We start from the raw sequence: 20,030 nt of genomic DNA, 5'->3' as shown, positions 1-20,030 counted from the left end.
TAAGCGTTTGTATGTTAAATGTCTGTTAAACACGCGTGTAGACGTCTACCTGACAGTCTCTGGTGAACGTAGAGCTTATTGATGACCATCAACGCGTCCGGTCCGTCTCACAGGGGGCTAACGGGTTCCACAGGGTTCTCACGGCGTTTAATGAGCTGACGCCGCTGAAGCGTGACGACCGCATGAACGCCATGTTGTGGGCGTGGCCTGGACCTTAGCGGGCCAGCGGTTCTCCGTCGGTTCCCCAGCCGCCGAGCCTTCACCCGTTCCAGGATGTGTTGTAGTGGACCGGCCTAGGGTAGCGCGGTAGACCAGCCAGGTTCATTTGAGTTTTTTATTTATTTATGATATTTATTCTTCTGATTGATTGGTGCACACACCGGTCTGAAGGTCGGACACGTGTTCCACCTCCGGTCCTCATTAAAACACGCCAGAGCCGCTGTCAGGCTGCCGGACCCGGGGTGTGTGCGTGTTTTAATACATGTGTGTAAATACGAAGGAAAACCAATAAATATTTATTGATCATCTGTCGTGGTGTTTATTCCTGGACGTGGGCGGATGCGATACAGCATATCAATAAGAGTGTGTTTCCACGGCGTGGGCTGTGGAGGAGCTAATGACTCCGAGAGCCTCCGTAATGAACGTGGAGAAAATATACAGTCCACAACTTCAACATGATCAGAGAGGAAACACATCACAAATACTTTAAAAATACTCATATTTACAGTAAACAGAGGGGAAACGCTGCAGCGATCAGCTCCGGTTGAACTGCTCGGCGTCTGAGGCTCCTGGCGCTTCTGTTTTACACACATTTTAATAGTTTTATCTTAATAAATACACAACAAGCGTTCGGCTGAAGGTTCCAAGTCGAGTTATGATGAGAGTTTTTGAAAAGCGGGACCCTGATTCGCCCTCAGACCTGGTCCAGAGCCGTGAGCAGCAGCAGCCTCTAGCTTAGCGGCTGACGGGCTAGCCTCCGCTAACGGTGGGCGGCTGCTCTCCGGGGGGAGTCTGGACCTCATCGGTTCCGTCCGGGCCTCAGTGCGAGGCGTACTTCTCTGGAAGCTCCTCTAGGGGGATGACGGTGTATTCTCCGCCCTTCCCGTTCTCCATCGGCGGCTCCCTGATCAGGAACGTCTCCATCTCCAGCGCCCTCTGCTGGTCGGCTGTGGTCTGGAGCTGGGCGGACGGGTTAGCTCTGTTCCACCTACACCAGAAGAACAACAGGAGATTAGCCACACGTAATTTGGTTCTTAACGTACCTGAGTATTTTGTTCGGTATTTGCTCACTTGTGTCTCGTAGCTATGGCGACCAACAGCATCACCAGTCCTGCGAGGCAGGCGATAAACGCGACGATGACGATCCACCCTGCAGATGTGGGAGAGAAGGGGTTAAAGAGACGGACCGTCTGGAGAGGAAGTGAACGGTTCTGACGTTCTGGTGTCGGGTTCTGGTCTCACCGGGGGTCGACTCGTCCGGTTTGCTGGTCGGTGTCACGGCGTCCAGCGTCGCCACCTTCAGTTGGTTAGAAACTAAGAGAAGAGATCAGACCAACTCAGTAATGACGTGGGTCTGAGCTCCCCTCACACCTACAGGTGTGATATAGTACCTGTGTCATCAGGTAGCGCAAACACCATGTGGTCGTTTGAGCTCGCAGCTTCAGTCAGTTCTGAATCCAATCCCAGGCCGGAGGTGGATCCCTCAGGTCCGTCAAACAGCGATGGGGACGTCTCCGTGGAGGCGGTGGAGGTGGAAGGTGGGCGATTGGTTCTACTAGTGAGTACAGGGGGCAACCAGGACCGGGACGGGTCCGGGACATACCCAGACCCTTCCTGTCCAGACCCTGATTCACCTGAACCGGACCCGTCCCGCTCGTTGGGTGGGAATACCGCGGGGGGTGAGCTGAGATCAGGTGATGCAGTCTGAGTCGTGGTTGTGAGGTGTTGAACGCCATCCTGAGGCAACATGAAGGTCACGAGGTCATCTCCTGAGCCACTCCCCTCAATCAGAGCCCTCTGTTGGGTCATGGAGGACGCAGGGGGCGACGCCGGAACGGTCGTGTTCACTTTGGGGAATCTAGTTGTGAGCGACGTGAGGAAACGGTGATCGACGAGGTATCCGTCCGTCACGGCCTCCCGGTAGACGTCATCCGGGGTCACGGCTAGAAAGGACAGACGGGAAAGTCCACAGGTCACATGGAGTGTTTGCTTGCCAGCCGAGGGAGCACACAGGAAACTTGGCGAGCGTCTCTCGCCGGTCTGAATGTTACCACATCGATCTTGTACAAACTTGCTTCAATGACAAACAGCAATGATTAACCGGGTGACGAATGACCTGCGAGGGTTCGCCAACGAGAGGCACCCACATCAAAGTATCATTTGAACAGGACACGCCCACAGAACAGAGCAAAGAGACCCAACTGGACTGGTCTTTGTTTTGGCTGACAGGAGGAGGAACCTTCTCCCCCAGGAGGAGGAAGCTCAGGGTGGTGTTTGGTCAGGGTTCCTCCAACGGCACACAGGTGTCCACCTAGATCCTGTTTCTGAATCACCACCAGAACAACGTACTCGGGGTTGGTGAAACCATATTAACCCGCGGTGTCGTTTTCTGCCTGGTCATGCCCACCTCTACTCGTCCCTGTTGGACTCCCGGGGGCCCAAACTTGTGCAGCAGCTCCCTGCTGATCTCTGGTTTCACCTTACAACAGAAATATGCATTAATGCACCTCCTGGAGGAGCTCAGGACGTCTCACAATGATCTCAGTGTGTGATCAGCGCTGAAACACGACCCGCTCAGCTTCAGCCGGTTCCTCCAGAACACTAAAGAGCATCTGGAGGTGTGAGCGCCCAATCACAGGCAGCGAAATCAAACACCATGGGAGTATTGGAAATCCGAGGTGCGTCGAGAAGAATTACAGTAATTGTCAGACTGGTTCTCAGTCCTGAGGTGAACCTGAGGTGATTTCCAAGCGTTTCAAACCGACGTTGACAATTCAGACAGAATTAGAGCCTAAATTTGACCTTTAATCCTCAGATACAACATAGCATTGATTAAAGACAGGGTCAGCAGCTCCTGTTGGGTCACCGGAGCGACGGACGAGGAAGACTCTCACTTACGATGAAGAGGTGTCGAACGGACGACCAGAAGAAGTCCCACAATGACCCCCCAGAAAAGATTCCTCATGGTAGCGGCAGCGCTGGCGGTGGTTTACGGATATAGACTGTTTGTCAGGGGGCTGATGATGTGAGCCGGTGAATCACGTCGGGGGCTTTTATATACTGGGGGCAGGTAGGTGTTGCTTCAGGACAACAATGTCTGGTGACACACCAACACACAGGGGGGCTGGCACACCTGAGGACACACCCTCACACACTTTCTCACACACTGGATTTCATCACTCAGGGAAAGCAGATGAAAACAAACGAGCAGGAAGTGGTTTTACTGGCTTTATTCCCTTTTTATGAGCTGTTCGTCAATCAGTAGTTGGAACACGATCACGAGCAGTTCTGTGGAAATGAAGTGCTAACGGCCAAACATGATAAATTATTATGTTAGGCAAAGGGAAGGAGTGGATACACACTGAAGTAGAAACCATTAAGTGAGGCCTGTGAAGTTAGAAAACAGTAAATCCTGAATTCTAACATTAAATTCTGTCTTTCTACATGTGAAGGCAGGGCGGGTCAGAAACATCTGGACTCTAGACTTTGGACCTGGTCCAGTTCTCCATCAGACACGGGACCAATCGGTTCTGGGGACGCGTGAGAACCACGTCTTTCCATCTTGACGCCCCCATCCCAACACCAGGATGTCTTCCTTCACTTCCTGTTCTTGGCCCAGGCGTGGGGTCAGCCATGTTGGCCCTGTCCGGGCACATTTGGCCCCAGACCCCAGCTCCATCGTCTCATAGCAGTGTGTGTGTTGTAAACATCGCGGTTCTACGGTTCCTTACGGAAATCGATGCGTCACCGCCGCACGGTGGCCCCCGGCGGTCTGGCGTGATGCTGGATCTGCAACAGTCGTCATGAATTACTCAGCATGTGTGGGCGAAGCTTGTCCAGGCTCGCCCTCCACGCCCCAAAAGATTCGTCTCTGCGACTGTCAGCCATGGAATTTTACAGCCCGTTAGCAGCGATTCACAGCAGGAACCACCTGAGGGCCAGCGGCCAATCGTCTGCCCAGGAGGAGAACCGTCGCATCACCGCGGCGAGACGGAACCCGTTCTTCTCAGGCGGGTCATCGGATGATCACATACGGTGATGACATCCTGTGATGTCATCACCAGCTCCGATACCCCAAGCAAGGGTCCTTGATCCAGATAGAAGGCCCTAAATGGGCCTGATTTATTCTGATTTTTGGACAAACGTACTTTATAAATTCTGAGACTCCAGCAGGAAACTAAAGCCTGACTCTCTGTGTCCTCAAACTGATTCTCATTGAGACGTGAGCGGCTTCGCTTCACGCCGCTCCAGTGTTTTCAGTCATTAAGAACAGCCTTCAAAAAAACACTGAAGGTTTTTCTCTCCTTCAAAAATACAGACGTCTAAATTCTGAAAAGTTCAAAAGCACAAATTTCAAACAGCACTGTTTGAACACGAGCTGGGATTAATAAAGTGTCTATCTATCTATCTATCTATCTATCTATCTATCTATCTATCTATCTATCTATCTATCTATCTATCTATCTATCTATCTATCTATCTATCTATCTATCTATATCCATCTATCTATCTATCCATCCATCCATCCATCCATCCATCCATCCATCCATCCATCCATCCATCCATCCATCCATCCATCCATCCATCCATCCATCCATCCATCCATCCATCCATCCATCCATCCATCCATCTATCCATCTATCTGCCACTCAGGCGTGAGGTAGATGAGCTGGTTGTTCTGGTTCTGTCCACTCTTCATCCTCAGGACCGCTGGCGTCCAGTCGGGCGTCCTGATTCCACCTCACTGGGATCTCTGACCTTCTTCCTGTCTCTGGAGCGTCTGAAGCTCTGAGGAGGATCTTCACCCAACACCAGCTTTGGGCAACACCCTCAGACCAAGACTGGTCCACCCAAAAGACCCCACCCCACCCAAAAGACCCCACCCCACCCAAAAGACCCCACCCCACCCAAAAGACCCCACACCGCCCAAAAGACCCCACCCCACCCAAAAGACCCCACCCCACCCAAAAGACCCCACCCCACCCAAAAGACCCCACACCGCCCAAAAGACCCCACACCGCCCAAACGACTCCGTAGCACACAGTCAGAAGAGCAATCTGGTGTTTGCCCCCACCATGCCCCCAATCAGAGCCGGGGGGGCGTGTCTCACCTGAGATCTGGCAGCAGGTGAAGACGTGACTGACTGACACGCTGTGTCTTCTGGTCTCTCAGGCTCATTGTCCTGCATGAGGTGTCCAAACAGGCTCGTCGTCATGGTGATCACAGTCGTCGTCATGGTGATCACTGTCGTCCTCATTCCCGGTTTATTTTTCCAGCTGATTGTTTGGAACCTTCCGGAGCAGCACATATCATTAAAGGCTATTATGGACATTGCTGGTGTGTCCGTGTGGGCGTTCTGGCCCCGCCCACAAGCCAGTATGAATGGATGTTTTGTAATAACTGGTGACCCCCCCAAGGTGAAGCCCGCCTCTCGCCCACAGACAGCCGGGATAGGCTCCGGCCTGTTTGAGGGGAGCAATCTTTAATTCCTCATTAATAATGTGATGGAATGAAAATGGGTTGTTTTCTCCTGACACAATTTATGTGTGGAATTAGCAGCAGCTAACGGCTAACAGCCTATGAGCTAACAGCCTATCAGCTAACAGCCTATCAGCTAACAGCCTATCAGCTAACAGATGTCCTCAGGGGTTTGGAAAACACCTGGACTGGATGTCATAAGGAATTCTGTCAGCAAACGTAGAAGGTTTTATGTTCTATTAAAGGACGACGAGGCGATCGTCTCGTCTGGCCTCAGGGGTACACCCCAAACAAAACGCCAGCTCGTCATGTGGCCACATGAAGGACCAACAACCAATCACACGACCAGCAGCGGGGGAGGAAGACAGAGAACCCACACAGACGGGGGGAGGAAATAGCAACTCATTACGGAATGGAGTCAGTCAATCAATCAATCAATCAATCAATCAATCAATCAATAATCAGCTTTTATTAGTAAAGCTCTTAATCACATCCACAGACATGTCAAAGCGCTTTAACAGCCACAGACCAATCACTGCGCCTCCATGTCCCAGCATGCTTTGCTAATGTCTCCCCTGCAGGTGATGATGACGTCACCGTCGCAGGGAACATTAAACTTGTGTCCCGTTAAGTTTCGAACGTCTCCGGTTTACCGTCGAACCGGTTTTCCTTTGACACCGATCAAACACGCGCCGGCTGGTCGGTCGCACATTGATGACGTAGAAGCTGCGCCGACAGGCTGGTGCGGAGGGTCCGGACTTAGACCCGACTACAGAACCGGAACCGGGTCAGTATCTCGAGCTGTGTGTCTACCGGTCCCGGTAGATCACGTGACGCGCCGGACACGAACCGGGACGGCGAACGCTAGCCTAGCACAGCTACACGGAAGTTAGCGTTAGCTGCAGCTACACGGAAGTTAGCGTTAGCTGCACGGAAGTTAGCGTTAGCTGCACGGAAGTTAGCGATAGCTGCAGCTACACGGAAGTTAGCGTTAGCTGCACGGAAGTTAGCGTTAGCTGCACGGAAGTTAGCGTTAGCTGCACGGAAGTTAGCGTTAGCTGCACGGAAGTTAGCGTTAGCTGCACGGAAGTTAGCGTTAGCTGCACGGAAGTTAGCGTTAGCTGCAGCTACACGGAAGTTAGCGATAGCTGCAGCGACACGGTAGTTAGCGTTAGCTGCACGGAAGTTAGCGTTAGTTGCACGGAAGTTAGCGTTAGTTGCACGGAAGTTAGCGTTAGTTGCACGGAAGTTAGCGTTAGCTGCAGCTACACGGAAGTTAGCGTTAGCAACTTATACACGGAAGTTACTGAGTGATGAAGAAGTTTCTTTCGGTTACATGTGCTGCTGATGGATGGATGGATGGATGGATGGATGGATGATGGATGGATGATGGATGGGTGGGTGGGTGGATGGATGGATGGATGATGGATGGATGGATGGATGGATGATGGGTGGGTGGGTGGATGGATGGATGGATGGATGGATGGATGGATGGATGGATGGCAGTACTTCCTGCAGAAGGTGAGGAGGAGGTCCTCACAGCCTCTAACCCTGTTCATCACGTGGTTCCTCCTGGAATCTCAGTACATCCAAAACACAGATAATTATATTCTCTAGCGGTAAAGTTAAAAAGTTTAAGGCATTTGCATTTGATCAGAGTATTATTGATGTAGTTGATGATTATTTAAATCTTGGGGTCACCTTTAATTACAACAGTAAATTCAACAAATATTTAAATCTTCAAATAACCCGTGCCAAGAGAGCTAGGTTAAATTAATTTCATTAGTTTAATTTGCGTTAGAAGGCAAAGCGTCGAGCTCTACCCACTGATGACACCTGTGAGCTTTTCCATTAATTAGTCAGACCCATTCGGGGTTTTTAAATCCTGACCAACTAGAAATACTCCAGAAACTTCTACAAGAATTGATTTCATCCTAATAAGTCAGCTGCTAACTGCATGGCCTACGGTCAACTGGGAAAGTAAATGTGAAAAATATAATTGAGAAAAGAATGGTCAATTTTGCAGGTAGTCGTCACAAATTCACATATGCTATATTTAAACTGGTTAAGAAATATCAGGATTTTAATATTGAAGCACTAGATGGATAATAAGGTTAATGTAATTATAAATGAATGGTTTTTCATCTTTCTGGGACGGTGTTCAGAACACTGACATTCAGTGGTTTAAATCTATAATTAATCAAAGATTGGATGATATTTCTACCCCTGACTGGTGAGCTGAGGTTAACAGACCAGGTTGACGTCAGCAACGCAGCTACGTCATGCTAACTGACAGCAGCTCCTTCATGCTAACTAACAAGAGATTCTTCATGCTTCATCAGCGTGTTTAACTCGACGTTTTTGTCAGTGAAGAGGAAATCAACAGGTTTCCAGAAGGTGGAGTTTTATTTTCTGCGTGAAATCGATTCATAACAAACCAGCTGGAGAACAGGTGAGGACACACGCCCATATTAGGTCATGTTTACAGGTTGTTTCCTTCAACCTGTTGCTTCATGTCCCCTCAAGGAACCTGAAGCGTTCTGCCTCGCAGACGTCGACTCCTGACTAAAAAGTTAATGCTGACCAGCTAATCAATGCTCCATCCAGACGATGATTCTGTTTACAGACGTAACCATGGTTACCGGACGTACGTCCAGAGTTGGTTCCACCAACAGAACATTTAGTAAACCCACTGACTTTCACACACTGTGTAGACTTCGACACGGAAACGAGACGCCGCCGAGCGTGTCCTGAACAGCTTGGCCGAGACGTCACCCAGCCAGTGTCAAAGCAAAGAATTCCCAGAAGTCTTTGCATGTCCAAAATGTTCTGCGTGTTTCTCACAGGATGTCATCGTTGTGTGGAACCAGCAACGGCTGCCACGACGCCGATGAAGAGGCCGCAAAGAAACAGGCGAGTGTGACGCGTGGCAGAGGAAGGCTCTGCCCTCCTCCATCATCATCATCATCGTCATCATCGCGTCGGGGGCCCGTCCGTTGATGCAATCAATCTGGAGTCAAGTCACTAGATTTCAGAATAAACCTCAACAGTCACTGGAGTCCATTTATTAGAATAATTTACAGTAGAAGGTACACACTAGAACCAGTAGAAGGTACACACTAGAACCAGTAGAAGGTACACACTAGAACCAGTAGAAGGTACACACTAGAACCAGTAGAAGGTACACACTAGAACCAGTAGAAGGTACACACTAGAACCAGTAGAAGGTACACACTAGAACCAGTAGAAGGTACACACTAGAACCAGTAGAAGGTACACACTAGAACCAGTAGAAGGTACACACTAGAACCAGTAGAAGGTACACACTAGAACCAGTAGAAGGTACACACTAGAACCAGTAGAAGGTACACACTAGAACCAGTAGAAGGTACACACTAGAACCAGTAGAAGGTACACACTAGAACCAGTAGAAGGTACACACTAGAACCAGTAGGAGGTACACACTAGAACCAGTAGAAGGTACACACTAGAACCAGTAGAAGGTACACACTAGAACCAGTAGAAGGTACACACTAGAACCAGTAGAAGGTACACACTAGAACCAGTAGAAGGTACACACTAGAACCAGTAGAAGGTACACACTAGAACCAGTAGAAGGTACACACTAGAACCAGTAGAAGGTACACACTAGAACCAGTAGAAGGTACACACTAGAACCAGTAGAAGGTACACACTAGAACCAGTAGAAGGTACACACTAGAACCAGTAGAAGGTACACACTAGAACCAGTAGAAGGTACACACTAGAACCAGTAGAAGGTACACACTAGAACCAGTAGAAGGTACACACTAGAACCAGTAGGAGGTACACACTAGAACCAGTAGAAGGTACACACTAGAACCAGTAGAAGGTACACACTAGAACCAGTAGAAGGTACACACTAGAACCAGTAGAAGGTACACACTAGAACCAGTAGAAGGTACACACTAGAACCAGTAGAAGGTACACACTAGAACCAGTAGAAGGTACACACTAGAACCAGTAGAAGGTACACACTAGAACCAGTAGAAGGTACACACTAGAACCAGTAGAAGGTACACACTAGAACCAGTAGAAGGTACACACTAGAACCAGTAGAAGGTACACACTAGAACCAGTAGAAGGTACACACTAGAACCAGTAGAAGGTACACACTAGAACCAGTAGAAGGTACACACTAGAACCAGTAGAAGGTACACACTAGAACCAGTAGGAGGTACACACTAGAACCAGTAGAAGGTACACACTAGAACCAGTAGAAGGTACACACTAGAACCAGTAGAAGGTACACACTAGAACCAGTAGAAGGTACACACTAGAACCAGTAGAAGGTACACACTAGAACCAGTAGGAGGTACACACTAGAACCAGTAGAAGGTACACACTAGAACCAGTAGAAGGTACACACTAGAACCAGTAGAAGGTACACACTAGAACCAGTAGAAGGTACACACTAGAACCAGTAGAAGGTACACACTAGAACCAGTAGAAGGTACACACTAGAACCAGTAGAAGGTACACACTAGAACCAGTAGAAGGTACACACTAGAACCAGTAGAAGGTACACACTAGAACCAGTAGAAGGTACACACTAGAACCAGTAGAAGGTACACACTAGAACCAGTAGAAGGTACACACTAGAACCAGTAGAAGGTACACACTAGAACCAGTAGAAGGTACACACTAGAACCAGTAGGAGGTACACACTAGAACCAGTAGAAGGTACACACTAGAACCAGTAGAAGGTACACACTAGAACCAGTAGAAGGTACACACTAGAACCAGTAGAAGGTACACACTAGAACCAGTAGAAGGTACACACTAGAACCAGTAGGAGGTACACACTAGAACCAGTAGAAGGTACACACTAGAACCAGTAGAAGGTACACACTAGAACCAGTAGAAGGTACACACTAGAACCAGTAGAAGGTACACACTAGAACCAGTAGAAGGTACACACTAGAACCAGTAGATGGTACACACTAGAACCAGTAGGAGGTACACACTAGAACCAGTAGAAGGTACACACTAGAACCAGTAGAAGGTACACACTAGAACCAGTAGAAGGTACACACTAGAACCAGTAGGAGGTACACACTAGAACCAGTAGAAGGTACACACTAGAACCAGTAGAAGGTACACACTAGAACCAGTAGAAGGTACACACTAGAACCAGTAGAAGGTACACACTAGAACCAGTAGAAGGTACACACTAGAACCAGTAGGAGGTACACACTAGAACCAGTAGAAGGTACACACTAGAACCAGTAGGAGGTACACACTAGAACCAGTAGGAGGTACACACTAGAACCAGTAGGAGGTACACACTAGAACCAGTAGAAGGTACACACTAGAACCAGTAGAAGGTACACACTAGAACCAGCAGGAGGTACACACTAGAACCAGCAGGAGGTACACACTAGAACCAGCAGAAGGTACACACTAGAACCAGTAGAAGGTACACACTAGAACCAGTAGAAGGTACACACTAGAACCAGTAGAATTAGAAGGTGCATGATTGTCATCACGACGAGGGCGTGGCGTTCCCACCTGTTGTAGGGCGTTGTCGTGGCGATGAGGGCGTGGCTAACGGACCATTGCTTGTGTTGCAGGAGCTGGAGCATCCTCGCGTCCTCATCCCGGAGCTGTGTCGTCTCTTCTACCAGCTGGGCTGGGTGACGGGCACGGGGGGCGGGATCAGCGTGAGGCGGGGGTTCGTACGGACTCGGACACACCCACTCTGGGTCACATGATCATTCCTGTGTTTAGACTGCAGCCGTTGCTCTGACAGGAAGTCACCTGTTGTTGTTTCCTGTCAGGGAGCAGATCTTCATCGCCCCGTCGGGCGTCCAGAAGGAGAGGATCCAGGTGAGTGTGGCAGCACGGTTCACGCGTGTGGGCGTGTCCAGGGTGACCTCATAACCCCCCCTCTTCCAGCCGGAGGACATGTTCGTGTGCGACTCCGACGGGCGGGACCTGAGCTGCCCCCCCGCCTGGAAGCGGCTGACAAAGAGCCAGTGTACCCCCCTGTTCATGAACGCCTACACCATGAGAGGTGGGTCCCCTCACGCCGCCGTGGCCCCCGTGAACGCCTGAATAACCACCTGCCTTCCTGTGATGCCCCCCAGGCGCCCAGGCGGTGATACACACCCACTCCAAAGCCGCTGTCATGGCGACGTTGCTGTATCCGGGCAGAGAGTTCCGCGTCACCCACCAGGAGATGATCAAGGGCATCCGAAGGGGCACCTCGGGCACCAACTACCGGTGGGTCACGGCCCCCCAGCGGGACAGCTCTGTACGGTGATGCTCTGACCTTTGACCCCACACGGCAGTCGGGTTTGTTGACTCGGGGGGCGTGTCCCTCCCCAGGTACGATGAGAGCCTGGTGGTCCCGATCATCGAGAACACGCCAGAGGAGAGGGACCTGGAGGGGCGCATGGCGCGGGCCATGGAGCTGTACCCCGACACTTGTGCCGTGCTCGTGCGCCGCCACGGCGTCTACGTCTGGGGGGAGTCGTGGGAAAAAGCCAAGACCATGTGAGCAGCGTCCCTCCGCATGAACCCCCCCTGCTGGTGATGAAGGTGCTTCACCAGACTCTTCCTCCCCCAGGTGTGAGTGCTACGACTACTTGTTCGACGTCGCTGTGCAGATGAAGCAGTGTGGGCTGGACCCCGCAGCGCCCCCGGTGGAGGAGAAGGGAATCGTCTGACGAGCCGTCGTCGGTGGGCGGAGTCTGGAGTCATTTGGTCTCCACGGCGACACCTTCAGACCAGATCAATGGAGTTTGATGACGAGAGCAGATTTAAGGACGCCTGGATTCCCTTCGATTGGGAACCGGAGAAACGATCGTCACCGCGTGTGGGGGCGGAGCCGGGCGTGGCACCGGTCCAGCCAGCACAGGAGCTCTGGGCGTCTAACATCGCGTCCATCACTGATGCGTAACAGATTGTTTGGTTGCTCTGGTGATCAATAAAGATCCATCCCATAGTAATAACAATCCATCCCAGTCTCTTTGGTTCATTCAGAGTGTTGCTCATGGAACAGGAAGCAGGAGCGCGACTGGGCGTGTCTATCGGAGATCCACCCCCTTCTGTTCGTGTTCATCCGACACAACGGATGAGTCGACCGGTCGCACGGATGCACCAATGTGATTGGACGACAGCTGTGAGGTCAAAGGTCACTACACCTGAAGAACCGGTGGAATGTTTTCTCCAGCCGGTACCTGAATGATGACTTCCTGCCTCCGACCCTGACAGACGCCTCAGAGTTAGAGCGCCCCCCCAGCAGAACAACATTCCGTCTTCCAAATCGTCTTCTTGCTTTCATGAGCTTCTATCAATATTTATTACCCACCATGCATCAGGGTTCAGCTGCAGACACTGGAATGAGCGATGAAGAGGAGCGCGGCAGGTCGACGCCCGCAGACAGGTTCCTGATGAGGAACGCAGTGGATTGTGGGTAATGTTTCATTCCAGATGAACACCTGATGGCGGGTTATGTTTGACAGGTGGACGAATCCAACGCCCCCGTCTGTGGGGCTGCATCACCAGTGGTATTATTTGTCTGGGAACCCACTTCCTGTTGGCTGGCGTCCCCTCTGGGGTGTAGCCAACAACCGGCGCCGTGTCATCGCCATCAGGCCTGGTCATTGGTGCTCCAGCAGCGCCTAACAGGATTGGATGTATCCCCCTGGCAGCCTCACCAGTAATCAGATTACTTCACATCTGGATTAGATGAACGGCGTGCCGTGTTGTTGGAGGGAGATTGATGACATCACAGGAAGGGGAGGAGTCTGAGTCCCCTAGCCAATGGATGGATGGATGGAACCAGGGGGGCCAGTCTGGAATCGGCCTCACGGGGGGGTCTGGTCATCACTCCCTCAGTAGCGTTTGTTCATGACTCACTAAACTGCACTCAGCTGAGCCGTTGCCATGGCGCTGCCTCAGCATCAGGAGCGATGCAGGCTGGGGGGGGCTCTCCTCTGAAGGTGAGCGCTGTCACACACAACTGTGTGACCTCCTGCACCAGAGGGCAGAACCAGACCCCACCAGCAGGGTTAAAGGTCACGGCTGGTTTCACCTCTGGTGGGTGATGCTGGTGATGCTGGTAACACTGGTAACACTGGTGATGCTGGTAACACTGGTGATGCTGGTAACACTGGTGATGCTGGTGACACTGGTGATGCTGGTGATGCTGGTAACACTGGTGATGCTGGTAACACTGGTGATGCTGGTAACACTGGTGATGCTGGTCACACTGGTGATGCTGGTAACACTGGTGATGCTGGTAACACTGGTGATGCTGGTCACACTGGTGATGCTGGTAACACTGGTGATGCTGGTAACACTGGTAACACTGGTGATGCTGGTAACACTGGTGATGCTGGTAACACTGGTGATGCTGGTAACACTGGTGATGCTGGTAACACTGGTGATGCTGGTCACACTGGTGATGCTGGTAACACTGGTGATGCTGGTAACACTGGTAACACTGGTGATGCTGGTAACACTGGTGATGCTGGTAACACTGGTAACACTGGTGATGCTGGTAACACTGGTGATGCTGGTAACACTGGTGATGCTGGTAACACTGGTGATGCTGGTAACACTGGTGATGCTGGTAACACTGGTAACACTGGTGATGCTGGTGATGCTGGTGATGCTGGTAACACTGGTGATGCTGGTAACACTGGTAACACTGGTGATGCTGGTAACACTGGTGATGCTGGTAACACTGGTGATGCTGGTAACACTGGTGATGCTGGTAACACTGGTGATGCTGGTCACACTGGTGATGCTGGTAACACTGGTGATGCTGGTAACACTGGTGATGCTGGTAACACTGGTGATGCTGGTAACACTGGTAACACTGGTGATGCTGGTAACACTGGTGATGCTGGTAACACTGGTAACACTGGTGATGCTGGTAACACTGGTAACACTGGTGATGCTGGTAACACTGGTGATGCTGGTAACACTGGTGACGCTGGTAACACTGGTGATGCTGGTAACACTGGTGACACTGGTAACACTGGTGATGCTGGTAACACTGGTGATGCTGGTAACACTGGTGACGCTGGTAACACTGGTGATGCTGGTAACACTGGTAACACTGGTGATGCTGGTAACACTGGTGATGCTGGTAACACTGGTGACACTGGTAACACTGGTGACGCTGGTAACACTGCTGAGGCTAGTGATGCTGGTGATCCCATTCACCCCCCGCTTCTATCAGGTCGCTGCCTCTGAACAGGAAGTCCCGCCCATTCTGTCCTGGTTAAGTTACATATTTATAGACAAACACTATAACAGCTGGCCAAGCATAGCAGTAACCATGGCGACAGAGCCTTGTCTGCTGGACGTTGCCAAATCCATCCCACAATGACTAACAAAGAACAGAGGAAGAGACACCCCCGGTGGTTCTAGTTAGTGACTAAAACCACAGCAGGTGGAAGAGGAGGATCATGGATAATGGGTGGGGGGGTCCTTTGTCATAACGCTGAATCACAGCCGTCACAAAGGCCCCGAACGTCACGCGGGTTCCATTGGGACCGGATCACGCCGGGACAGGATCACGCCGGAACCAGGTCACGCTGGGACCGGATCATACTCCATGCGTGTTTTTAAAGCATGAGAGGAAGACTCATCGTCAGGACTCGTGTGAGTCACGTGTTCAGCAGCTCCTCCAGGAACACGCAGATCACTAGGAGATGATCGTCTGGTGTGAGGTCAGGGAACGACCTCCAGAGGGTCTCCTGAGAAAGTAGTCCCCTCATCACAGAGATAATTTAACCACAGAGATCCAAACCACCGCTGGAACACGTTAGATCACGACACCACAGTGATCCGGATCTCCTTCTTTACCGCGTGTTGGCGGATGGATACGACATCAGTGAGATTGGATCTAGTTCTTTACCACGTGTTGGCGGATGGATACGACATCAGTGAGATTGGATCTAGTTCTTTACCGCGTGTTGGCGGATGGATACGACATCAGTGAGATTGGATCTCCTTCTTTACCGCGTGTTGGCGGATGGATACGACATCAGTGAGATTGGATCTAGTTCTTTACCGCGTGTTGGCGGATGGATACGACATCAGTGAGATTGGATCTAGTTCTTTACCGCGTGTTGGCGGATGGATACGACACCAAATGGATGAGGCGTGACACACCCTCCGAGGTGGACTGGGACTCATCTTCATTGCACTCTTCTTGGGTCGCGACCCTCGCGGCGTCTGAGTCCGCCTCCGTTCTGCGGCGGGAGGAGATCAGATCTCTCAGCCTGGTGACTCCTGGTGTCATGACATCACGTCGGGGTGTTCAGCACCTTGCTGAGGGGGGGGTCTGACGGTTCCTGTCTGAGTCGCTCAGAACTCCTTTGATCGTCTCTGAGATGAAACGCGTCAGAGCGTGTTCACGTCTCATCACACGGATCCTCCACATCTACACACTGATGCGAGACGCGAGCTGAACCCCCCTGAACCCCGTCCTCTCCTGAACCCCCTCCCCTCTGAACCCCCCTCTGGCAGGTGGAGCAGAGGGTCGTGGGAGCGGACCCCTGGTGGTCTGCAGCTCCTTCATTAATCAGAAGACGAGCACACGGATCGATACGGCGCTTCACGTTCACACGCAGGTGGACACCAGGGGTTAAAGGTCGTCTGGTCGACAGAGCAACAGCCGGTAGACCGGTCCACGGTGATGATCCGACCCGGGGTCGTCCAGGGGTTACGTTGTCTGCTGCAGCCTGCAGGATGAGTGACCTTTAACCTTTGGTTTATGATCTCTGAGAAGCGACACCCGTTCTGCGTTCTGATAGGCCGACGGTTGACCTACGACCCGGTTTCATCCTGGTGGATTCTGGGTCGCTGGGGGAGAAGAGCCGACCACACCCCCCCGGGTCTGGATGGGGTGGGTGTGTACCGGTTACCGTTTGTTTACCGGTAAACAAGACAACAAAGAAAGCAACGCGGCGTGACGGCGTCTGGAACAAGGCGGCGTCAGACCCCCCCGCGCTGCTTCCTGGTCATCCAGGTTTATTTATTTATTTGCTGGTTCTGTTCGGCTCGATCAGCGGCGCTCTGGGGGGGGGGGGGGGCTGGGGGGGGGCGTTGGATGATCCGTCCTCATCCTCTCCATCCTGTAAAGTGCTTAACGACAATCAATCCTCTCTCCCCTCCTGAGGAGATAACGTCCACTGTGGGGGGGTGTCGATCGCTGGGGGGGGCCTCGGGGGGGTCTTCAGTCGCAGCCCGACCCTCACGGCCCGAATGGAGACACACACGGGTCCAGGAGGGTTGGATCCATCGGACGAGCCGCGGACGCCACGCTGCACTCATCCCTGGTTCTGGTGTGGACCTGGAACTGGTCCTGGTTCTGTCTGGAACCCGTTCTGGTTCCACACGCCACACGTCAGCCACATGCGAGGCGTTTGGGGCCCGACACACGACATGGTTTTATCGGCCCGCTGCTGTATTCCTGCTAGGACAACAGGACACACTAAATTACCCTTAACTGCCCCCCCTGCACCCCCCCAACTTCTGCATTAATCACCCTGATGCTCCGACTGCCCCCCCCCCCCCGCGTGCTGCTGTTGATCAGATAGCGTTCATGCTAATGAGGCTCATCGTGATTCCGTGTCTGGTCCGGCCCGCACAGGAAGTCACGTGACCAGGACTCGGGACGCTTTTTTGGAGGTCGTTCAAATCCAGCGGAGACCCGGGGCAATTAATCAAAATAATGCACTCTGGACAAACAGGATCTGTCAGATGGGGGGGGGGGTGATCACGGGGGGGGGGGTGATCACGGGGGGGGGGGGGTGATTACTGGTGTCCGACCCGGGGGGATAGAACCAGGTGCCTCGAGTGGACCGGCCCACTTTATCAGGACCAGGATGTGATCCAGACCTCCAGCCTTCAGGGGGCGACGCTGCTAACGCTAGCTTATGTAGCCACAGTGCTAAAAGGGCTAATGGAGCCCTGCCCTCCAGGGACCTCAGGGGACAGGTGAACGGTCAGGTGATGTCTGATGTCACCTGACGATTCAGAGGGCGGGACTGACTGCAGGGGTCAAAGGTCACTGACTCCATCTCTGACCCCAGACTGGACCTGGAACCCCCCCTCACACACACACAGGGGCTCCTTAAATACATCCCATCTTTTTAATCATGAAAAAAAGACGCCACAGGAGAGACACGCCCCCGCCCACCCTAACCCCGCCCCCTGCCCCACCCCTGCCCTTTATTGGACACCACAACCTTAAACATGGAGGAAGTCTTTGTACTGTTCCCCTGAGAATCCCTCCCCCACACAGAGTTCGATGCCTGGCGTCAATGAAACAAGACCCTGGGGGGGGCTGGAAACAAATTTATTTTTCCTGAACCTTTCAGGTACCTGAGCCAATCACAGCTCAGCTGTGACATCACAGCTCAGCTCTGATTGGTTCCCGTCGCCCAGAGGTTCAGGAAGACAAATCCAGCGTGACCAACAGGCGTGTCCCTCAGCGACGGTTTGTGGCTCCTCATAGGGTCTGATTTATACACGTCTGCTGCCATTGGCCGTCCCTCAGCCAACCAGAGACCACCGGTGGGCTGCAGGCGTCACCTGACAATAATTTATTGGAGAAGAACGACCTGCAGACCAGTCACCTCATTGTTGTTGAGGTCAAGGCGTTGCCATGATGACACGTTTCCTCTCTGGTTTCCATGGTGCCATCCCCTTTATCTCTGTCAGTTCTGGTTTGTGACTGAAAGGTCAGGAGGTCAACATGGGGTCCCACAAATGGTGATGATGATGATGATGAAGGTCCATGTCAGAAGCTTCTGGACCAGCGTCCCAACAGGTTCATTAACATTCGTGAGCACACCTTGAGAGGAAGACGAGGACGACCTTCACACTGACGTCTCTCTGGAACGCTAACAGGAAACAGGTTCGTCTGGGAATGCAGGAGTGACGCGACAGGAAGTCCACCAGGGTTCTTCCCTCGCTGCTTCCTGTGACGACGTCCAGATGAACCAACACGCTCCAGTAGATGTTAGCGTGTAGCTCCGCCCCATGACACCTGGACACACTGTCAGCACGTGACACGATATGTTAGCAAGTCCATATATGGACACAGGATGCTAACGGCAGCGGTGATGCGAACAAGTCTGAGCCACAAACGAGTCACAGAGACACAAACGAGTCACAGAGACACAAACGAGTCACAGAGACACAAACGAGTCACAGAGACACAAACGAGTCACAGAGACACAAATGACTCACAGAGGCACAAACGAGCCACAGAGACACAAACGAGTCACAGAGACACAAACGAGTCACAGAGACATAAATGACTCACAGAGGCACAAACGAGTCACAGAGACACAAACGAGTCACAGAGACACAAACGAGTCACAGAGACACAAACGAGTCACAGAGACACAAACGAGTCACAGAGACACAAACGACTCACAGAGGCACAAACGAGTCACAGAGACACAAACGAGTCACAGAGACACAAATGACTCACAGAGACACAAACGAGTCACAGAGACACAAACGAGTCACAGAGACACAAATGACTCACAGAGGCACAAACGAGCCACAGAGACACAAACGAGTCACAGAGACACAAACGAGTCACAGAGACACAAACCAGCCACAGAGACACAAACGAGTCACAGAGACACAAACGAGTCACAGAGACGTAAATGACTCACAGAGGCACAAACGAGTCACAGAGACACAAACGAGTCACAGAGACACAAACGAGTCACAGAGACACAAACGAGTCACGGAGACACAAACGAGTCACGGAGACATAAACGAGTCACGGAGACACAAACGAGTCACAGAGACACAAACGAGTCACGGAGACATAAACGAGTCACAGAGACACAAAGGAGTCACGGAGACACAAACGAGTCACAGAGACACAAACGAGTCACAGAGACACAAACGAGTCACAGAGACATAAATGACTCACAGAGGCACAAACGAGTCACAGAGACACAAACGAGTCACAGAGACACAAACGAGTCACAGAGACACAAACGAGTCACAGAGGCACAAACGAGTCACAGAGACACAAACGAGTCACAGAGACACAAACGAGTCACAGAGACACAAACGAGTCACAGAGACACAAATGACTCACAGGGGCACAAACGAGCCACAGAGACACAAACGAGTCACAGAGACACAAACGAGTCACAGAGACACAAATGACTCACAGGGGCACAAACGAGTCACAGAGACACAAACGAGTCACAGAGACACAAATGACTCACAGAGACACAAACGACTCACAGAGACACAAACGAGTCACAGAGACACAAATGACTCACAGAGGCACA

The 20,030-nt window shown here is 51.7% G+C and overlaps 2 protein-coding genes across 2 annotated transcripts; one reads left to right on the top strand and one right to left on the bottom strand.

Moving 5' to 3' along the window:
* Positions 1-531: 531 nt before the first annotated feature.
* On the bottom strand, positions 532-3,260 carry LOC137598160 (uncharacterized). The gene is made up of 5 exons (XM_068318394.1): positions 3,118-3,260; positions 1,611-2,162; positions 1,462-1,533; positions 1,291-1,369; positions 532-1,207 (listed from the first exon to the last, which is right to left on the bottom strand). The coding sequence occupies exons 1-5, from the start codon at positions 3,182-3,184 to the stop codon at positions 1,039-1,041; spliced, it is 939 nt and encodes a 312-aa protein (XP_068174495.1). The 5' UTR covers positions 3,185-3,260; the 3' UTR covers positions 532-1,038.
* A 2,967-nt stretch (positions 3,261-6,227) lies between these two features.
* On the top strand, positions 6,228-12,697 carry apip (APAF1 interacting protein). Its single transcript, XM_068312599.1, has 8 exons — positions 6,228-6,484; positions 8,544-8,610; positions 11,310-11,410; positions 11,517-11,565; positions 11,635-11,752; positions 11,826-11,961; positions 12,067-12,234; positions 12,308-12,697. Exons 1-8 carry the CDS (start codon positions 6,243-6,245, stop codon positions 12,405-12,407), a joined length of 981 nt encoding a protein of 326 aa, XP_068168700.1. The 5' UTR covers positions 6,228-6,242; the 3' UTR covers positions 12,408-12,697.
* The last annotated feature ends 7,333 nt before the right edge of the window (positions 12,698-20,030 follow it).

This window comes from Antennarius striatus, chromosome 1 (assembly GCF_040054535.1).
Source record: "Antennarius striatus isolate MH-2024 chromosome 1, ASM4005453v1, whole genome shotgun sequence".
NCBI lineage: Eukaryota > Metazoa > Chordata > Actinopteri > Lophiiformes > Antennariidae > Antennarius > Antennarius striatus.
The sequence above is the reverse complement of the archived record's forward strand: the minus strand, read 5'-3'. Positions and strand labels throughout refer to the sequence as shown.